This window comes from Oncorhynchus mykiss, chromosome 15 (genome assembly GCF_013265735.2).
Source record: "Oncorhynchus mykiss isolate Arlee chromosome 15, USDA_OmykA_1.1, whole genome shotgun sequence".
In the NCBI taxonomy this organism is placed as follows: Eukaryota; Metazoa; Chordata; class Actinopteri; order Salmoniformes; family Salmonidae; genus Oncorhynchus; species Oncorhynchus mykiss.
The window spans coordinates 21,705,806-21,713,742 of NC_048579.1; the positions used below are offsets into that span (position 1 = coordinate 21,705,806).

Below are 7,937 nucleotides of genomic sequence, written 5' to 3' on the forward strand. Positions count from 1 at the left end.
CTCTCCGCAGCCGATGTGAGTAAGACCTTTAAACAGGTCAACATTCACAAGGTCGCAGGGCCAGAAGGATTACCAGGACGTGTACAGCGAGCATGGACTGACCAACTTGCAAGTGTCTTCAATTACATTTTCAACCTCTCCCTGTCCGAGTCTGTAATACCAACATGCTTCAAGCAGAACAACATAGTCCCAGGGCCCAAGAACACTAAGGTAACCTGCCTAAATGACTACCGACCCATAGCACTCATGTCTGTAGCCATGAAGTGCATTGAAAGGCTGGTCATGGCTCACATCAACACCATTATGCCAGAAACCCTAGACACACTCCAATTTGCATACCGCCCTAACAGATCCACAGATGACGCAATCTCTATTGCACTCCACACTGCCCTTTCCCACTTGGACAAAAGGAACACCTATTTGAGAATGCTATTCATTGACTACAGCTCAGCGTTCAACACCATAGTGCCCTCAAAGCTCATCAATAAGCTAAGGACCATGGGACTAAACACCTCCCTCTGCAACTGGATCCTGGACTTCCTGACGGACCGCCCCAGTAAGGATGGTAAGGTTAGGTAACAACACATCTGCCACGCTGATCCTCAACGCAGGGGCCCCTCAGGGATGTGTGCTCAGTCCACTCCCGTACACTCCCGTACTCACGGGATGTTCACTCATGACTGCACGGCCAGGCACAACTCCATCACCATCATTAAGTTTGTTGATGACACACCAGTGGTAGGCCTGATCACCGACAACGACGAGACAGTCTATAGGGAGGAGGTCAGAGACCTGGCCATGTGGTGCCAGGACAACAACCTCTCCCTCAATGTGATCAAGACAAAGGAGATGACTAACATGGTCAAAGCACACCAGGACAGTCGTGAAGAGGGCACGACAGAACCTATTCCCTGTCAGGAGACTGAATAGATTTGGAATGGGTCATCAGATCCTCGAAAGTTTCTACAGCTGCACCATCAAGAGCATCCTGACTGGTTGCATCACTGCCTTGTATGGCAACTGCTCGGCCTCCGACCGCAAGGCACTACAGAGGGTAGTGTGAATGGCCCAGTTCATCACTGGGGCCAAGCTTCCTGCCATCCAGGACCTCTATACCAGGCGGTGTCAGAGGAAGGCCCTAAAAATTGTCAAAGACTCCAGCCACCCTAGTCATAGACTGTTCTCTCTGCTACCATCTAGGTCTAGGTCCAAGCGGCTTCCACCCCCAAGCCATAAGACTCCTGAACATCTAATCAAATGGCTACCCATACTATTTGCATTGCCCCCCCTCTCCGCCTCTTTTACACTGCTGCTACTCTCTGTTGTTATCATCTATGCATAGTCACTTTAATAACCCTACCTACATGTACATGTTACCTCAACTAACCGGTGCCCCTGTACATTGACTCTGTACCGGTACCCCCCCTGTACATATTCTCGCTATTGTTATTTTACTACTGCTCTTCAATTACCTGTTACTCTTATTTTTTATGTATATGTTTTTTAACTGCATTGTTGGTTAGGGTCACGTAAGTAAGCATTTCACTGTAAGGTCTACAGCTGTTGTATTCGGCACATGTGACTAACACAATACAATTTGATTTGATTGTATTTGATTTGTGGGTCAAATCATCCCTTAAGAGCATACAGTGAAAGTGTTACATTCATTTTCCAGACTCCTGCATGTTAGGGGAACATTACTAATGTGTACTGAACCACTATCCTCTGCCAGGATAAATACTTGGACCACTAAGTAAATTGTCAGCGTACTACACTAATCAAATCATTTCAAAATCACTTGTTGCTCAATTACTCGGCGTGCCCCCCTGTGGAATTAATCATCTATACCATAGACCTGAGATTTCAACACTTTTACAACCCCTCAGTGACCAATCCTGTTCCGCCGCTGCCAAGTTGAAGGCAAAATATAAGCAGCTGCTCATTGAGCCCTGTTTTCATAATACATCTCGTCCATCTGGACTGCAAAGGGAAGGATACAACTGCTTGGTCTGTTCTGGTTCTGGACAAAGCAACATTGTTTCACTCAGGGCTGGAAGCAGGAGTACCCTTCAACGTTTGAAGTGCCTACTGTAGGTAGGTCAGTTTCTTTGTTACAAAGGCGTGCACTGCCTACAGTGGTCTGATTTTCATGCTTTTCGTGTTCTGCCTCATTGCAGCATATCACAATATTACATAAATAGGGTTACATAAGCATGTTATAAAATCAAACTGTTTGAAAGAGGCAATCTGTAACACATAAGTCCCAGATTGAAGTGAGGACCCATTGGTGTGCTGCTGAGAACAGAACAGACTTGACAGGGGTCGATACACATGCAACATTAACAGAGACAAGGCAGAGGGGAGGAAAGGAAACATTGTACGAAGATCCCCACTGCATGGAAGCTGATCCATACTGTTAGAAGACCAGAGGGAGCGGAAAAAAAGAGTGGTAAAGAAAGGAGGAGGAGGGGAAGGATGAGAAGGAGGAGGTTTGCTTTTCCAGCTGTGGAGAAAACCGGGGTGGGGAAGAAGAGATCGGGGGGTGGGGGGAATGTGTCCCAATCTGGATGCTAGTATGTATGTTTCTTTTTTCAGCACCGGAGGAAACGGAGGAAGCACGCTATAAGATCAGTGTAGGGTTTACTCAAGCTCTTTTGTTAGATAAGCATTATACATAGCTCAATAACTCAAGTGCAAGGGTCATTTCAACAGGAAGAACAGGGCTGTCGGTGACTATAAGAGCACGTTCTCGATTAATTCCTGGCCGTCTTCTCTACTTGTTGTGTCTCCATAGACATGGCCAGGTGCTGCTGTATGCTGGTGCTGCTGGTTGCTCTGGGCGTGTGTGAAGCCTCTCGTGGCCGGGAGTGGGCTCACCATGGAGCCTCCATGTTCGCCGACCTGACCCCCCGTGAGATGCGTGACGTCCGGGACTACCTGCAAGGCAAGCCAGAGCTGGGTCTGACAGCGACCCGGGGCAAGGACCTGAAGAAGAACAGCATCCTGTTGATGGAGCTCCACCTGCCTCGGAAGCACGAGGCCCTGAGGACACTGGACCGGGGCCAGGCCAAACCCACACGCCAGGCCAGGGTGGTGGTGCAGTTCGGGAACCAGGCCCAGCCCAACATCACTGAGTTCATCGTGAGTCCACTGCCCTTCCCTACTTCGTACACGGGGAAGACTTTCAAGGGAGACCGGCCCATTCGGTTTGAGTCGAGACCCATCACGGCGGCGGAGTACTCGCACATCATTGACATCTTGCAGAAGATTACTGCCAAGGTCCACAAGGTCCTGTTTGAGACCACAGGCGGATTTTCCTTCCACAACTGCACCAACCGCTGCCTGACATTTTCGGACATTGCGCCCCGTGGTTTGGAGTCGGGTGAGAGGAGGACCTGGATCATGCTGCAGAAGTTCGTAGAGGGCTACTTCATCCACCCTGTGGGCTTTGAGGTCCTGGTGAACCATAAAGATCTGGATCCCGAGCGCTGGACGGTGGAGAAGGTGTGGTACAACGGCCAGTACTTTGACAATGTGGAAGAACTGGCAGAGCGATATGAGAAGGGAACGCTGGAGAAGGTCCAGCTTCCTGACCATGACGATGAAGACTTGTACTCCACTTACATTCCCCGTGGGCACAGCAACACGCGCACCGACATTCATGGGCCCAAGCTGGTAGAGCCCCAAGGACCTCGCTACCACGTGGATGGGAACTTTGTGGAATACGCCGGCTGGTCCTTCGCCTTCCGAGTCCGCTCATCCGCCGGCCTCCAAATCTTTGACCTGCGCTTCAATGGAGAGCGCATCGCCTACGAGGTCAGCCTCCAGGAGGCCATCGCCTTCTATTCGGGTGACACCCCCGCCGCCATGCAGACCAAATACATAGATGCTGGCTGGGCCATGGGAACTGTGGACTACGAGCTGGCACCTGGCATTGACTGCCCCGAAATCGCAACCTTTCTAGACCTGCACCATTACTACGACACGGACAAGCCCATGCGCTACAAGAACGCCTTGTGTGTGTTTGAAATGACCACAGGGATGCCTCTGAGGAGGCACTTCAACAGTAACTTCCAGGGGAGCTACAACTTCTTTGGGGGTCTGGAGAACCACGTGCTGGTGCTTCGTACCACCTCCACCGTCTATAACTACGACTACATCTGGGATTTTCTCTTCTACCAGAACGGAGTGATGGAGTCCAGGGTCAGTGCCACCGGCTACATCCACGCCACCTTCTTTACGCCTAACGGACTGCACTATGGCTCTAAGGTGTATAACTTCGTACTTGGTAACCTGCACACTCATCTCATCCACTACAAGGTTGACCTTGATATTGCCGGTGAGTTCTGTTTTAATAATCTGGTCGCGTGGTCACACTTCTAGGGAAGTAGATTCTAAAAGGTATTTTAGAACGTTGGTCAAACATTGCATAATGACTGATGCTCCCAGCCAAAAACAAAAACATGAGATTGTCAGTCATTTTGATGAGTCATTGACAAGAAACACAAAATAAGCTCTCATTTCCGCACCATGGGCAATACAATTGATAAATCACATGCGAAAGGGTATGCCTAGTCTGTGCAATATCTGCTTCAGAACTTGACATTAGTGCTTAGGTCAACTGCATTTCAAATCAACAAATGGCAATAAAGGAATGTTTTAATGAGGGAGGGCATAGGCCCAGCCACTTGGGAGCCAGGCCCACCCACTGGGGACCCAGGCCTAGCTAATCAGAATTAGTTTTTCCCCGCAAAAGAGCTTTATAGACAGAAATAAATATTCCTCAGCAGCTCCCCCTTTCTTGATATGCCACACATGTTAAGTGGATGGATTATCTTGGCAAAGGAGAAATGCTCACTAACAGGGATGTAAACAAATTAGTGCACCAAATGTTTTATAAGTAAGCTCTTTGTGCATATGGACATTTTTGGGGACCTTTTATTTCAGTTCAATAAACATGGGATCAACACTTTACATGTTGTGTTTATATTTCTGTTCAGTATATGATTGCTTTTGTCAAACGGTCCAGGTCGGGAGAACAGCTTTGAGTCGATGGACCTCAAGTATGTGAACTTCACCAACCCGTGGAGCCATAAACATTCTGTCGTCCAATCCAAGCTCGTCAAGACGCAACACCAAACGGAACGCAGCGCAGCCTTCCGATTTGGCAAAAAGTTCCCCCGCTACGTGCACTTCTACAACCCCAATGAGAAGAACAAGTGGGGCCACCAGAAGGGGTACCGCATCCAGTACAACTCCCATGCCAACAGTGTGCTTCCCCGTGGCTGGAGAGAGGAGAACGGCATCAGCTGGTCCAGGTAACAAAAACACACAGCTAGTTTAAGGGATAGTTAACCCTAAAAGCTCATTTAATCAAATCTTACTTTTGATACATCAGAAGAGGTCTAAAGTCAACCTCAGTTCATTCCACTCCATGTATTGAGTAGTTCCCACTGTAGAACGCAACCCAAAATGAATGGGAAAGATTGTCACCATCTAATTATATGGTGGGGTAGTAGGGATACCATCCCTTTAAACCCTAGCATAAAATAATGAATAAAATATACAGGTACCATGAACTACAGACAGCAATTCCATGATAATCCAGAGAATATGGGAAATGGATACTGTGGTGTATGAAGGGTGTACAGATCATTATTATAAGATATATATCAATGCTCTACTATCGATTGATCTATCTATCTATCTATCTGGACCCCTCTCTCTCTCTCTCTCTCTCTCTCTCTCTCTCGCTCTCTCTCTCTCTAATCATCTACTGTCAGAAAGTTCTGATTCAGTTTATCTAAAGCGCAGTACATATGGTCTGCATTAGTGAGCGTGATAATGGATTAGTTTCCTCTGTAGATACCCATTGGCTGTGACCAGGCACAAGGACAGTGAGCCCACCAGCAGTAGTATCTACACTCAGAACGACCCCTGGGAGCCTGTGGTCTCCTTTGAGGACTACATCCGCAACAATGAAGACATCACCAACCAGGTTAGACCTGCTGCTACAATAACGCAACTCATTCTCAGATTTATGCTAGCAGCTTCTCAACCCTGGATGACATTACTGTGTATAATTCCTGACTTATGGTTATGGAATTATAATTGTATAACTCAATAATCAATCCAATTAATCAATTCATCAATCAACTTGACAATATCTTTTGTGTAGGACCTGGTTGCCTGGGTGACAGTGGGCTTCCTGCACGTGCCCCACTCGGAGGACATCCCCAATACGGCAACGCCCGGCAACTCTGTGGGCTTCTTCCTGCGCCCCTTCAACTTCTTCGATGAGGACCCCTCTCTCTCATCCCGCAGTACCGTCATTGTCCGGCCAGACAAAGAGGGGAAGCCAAAGGTCCAGAGATGGACCCCAGAGGTCGTAGGTCATTGTGTGACTGACAAGCCTTTCTTCTACAACGGCACCTACGCAGGAGTCTGAGGGGCTGGTGTGAGTGACAGGAAAGACACAAAATGGTGGTTCCATCCTTGCGTCTGAGTGGTGCCAAATTAATGTGAGCTGACATTTAAATCTTGACTCCGACATTTAACTTAAAAATCATTTAAATGCAAAAGAATGCATTATGACACAGGCATTAACAAAATTTATATTATGTTGATATCTTACCTGAACCTGTTGAAATGTGAAAGAATAAGAATATTTGGTATTTTTTTTACGTATTAATTTTTTTTTATGAGTACGCAAATTGATTGAAGCAATTTACCATTCTTATCCATAGGCACATTTCAATAGAAATCCTCTATAATCACAACTCACAGACAAGTGTTGCCATGTATATACTTATGTACCCGTCCCAAATCTAGCAGAATGATTGTTTCCTTTTTACTGTGGTTGTCATGCCAACCTTATTGTGTGTGAGGCCTGGGGGTCAAAGCACTCAAACCCCTGTTGGGTGAGGGTCTCCATGGACGGGGTTTAGTTGCTCTGAGCATCCAGGATGCAGGATGCCGGGATCAGCCACCGTCCGCCGGGCTCCTGGATCCCAGCAGGCCTGCATGGCGAGAATGTTTTCACTGGGAAAAAGTTAGCTGAGCAAACAGGCCGATCCGGAACTGCCCCACAAACAGTCCAGGATTCACCTGCACCATTGTCCGGGGCAACCAGCTGCCCCCACGCAACATGCAGGGAGTGAACCGATCGAACATTCTACAGTGTTTTAGAACTCAGTTTTCCCTCCATTTGTTTTGTCTTTGGGACAGTTTTCCTTTAGGTACTCCTGACTACTTTTAATTAGATACAATAAAGAACTAACTGCATTAAATCAAACGGTATAACATTTTGGTTGTATCGCTTCTTTTCAATTGGGTGTTTTTAATCAGATTGATTGACTTGACCATGTATTCTCAAACTGTACTGGAATTTGGAAATGACATTAAAAGTAGGGAAAGGGTTAGTCTTCAAGCATTGACGACTTCAGTCACTTTTGTAGCTGTACAATCAGACAAAAAGCAACTATTCAACATCAGCTATGTGAAAAGCAGGCCTAGGGAATATAAGCCAACAATTGTTGTCTGTGGTTTTTTACAATCAGAACCTTGTAAAAGTGTGTGCCGACATTTTACGGTGTATGGTAAAAATGGGTACCATTAGAGTCATGCAAGCAGGAGGAAGAGACGACAGGAGAGGAGAAAACAAAGCAGGAGAGGACAGATTATTTTAGAAGATGGGTGAAAAAGGGAAGGGCTTTAGGGTAAATGGCATTCCTGTGGTTTGCCATGGTAATGATGGCTTCGGTGTCATAATGAACAAACTGTAGGGAAGAAAACAGTGTCAAGTCTCACAGTGGGAAACGGTCAATACAGGCCTGTGACTAACACAGGAAATCACACAGTGGTCAGCTATAGGGGTTATTTCACCTGTTCTTCTCGGTTAGGCTTGGTCTGGAAGAGTCAACAAACATCTCCTACTC

General features: G+C 47.0%; 1 protein-coding gene across 4 annotated transcripts; it reads left to right on the top strand.

Annotated features, from left to right (window-relative positions):
* Positions 1–1,930: 1,930 nt before the first annotated feature.
* On the top strand, positions 1,931–7,329 carry aoc1 (amine oxidase copper containing 1). Of its 4 annotated transcripts, none has more exons than XM_021562713.2 (5): positions 1,931–2,090; positions 2,795–4,339; positions 5,030–5,318; positions 5,866–5,998; positions 6,179–7,329. In XM_021562713.2, the coding sequence occupies exons 2-5, from the start codon at positions 2,797–2,799 to the stop codon at positions 6,446–6,448; spliced, it is 2,235 nt and encodes a 744-aa protein (XP_021418388.1). In that variant the 5' UTR covers positions 1,931–2,090; positions 2,795–2,796; the 3' UTR covers positions 6,449–7,329. The 4 variants fall into 4 exon arrangements, with proteins under 4 accessions (XP_021418388.1, XP_021418384.1, XP_021418386.1 ...); XM_021562709.2 differs by having other exon boundaries at positions 1,932–2,094; XM_021562711.2 differs by lacking the exon at positions 1,931–2,090 and adding an exon at positions 2,252–2,449.
* Positions 7,330–7,937: the final 608 nt, after the last annotated feature.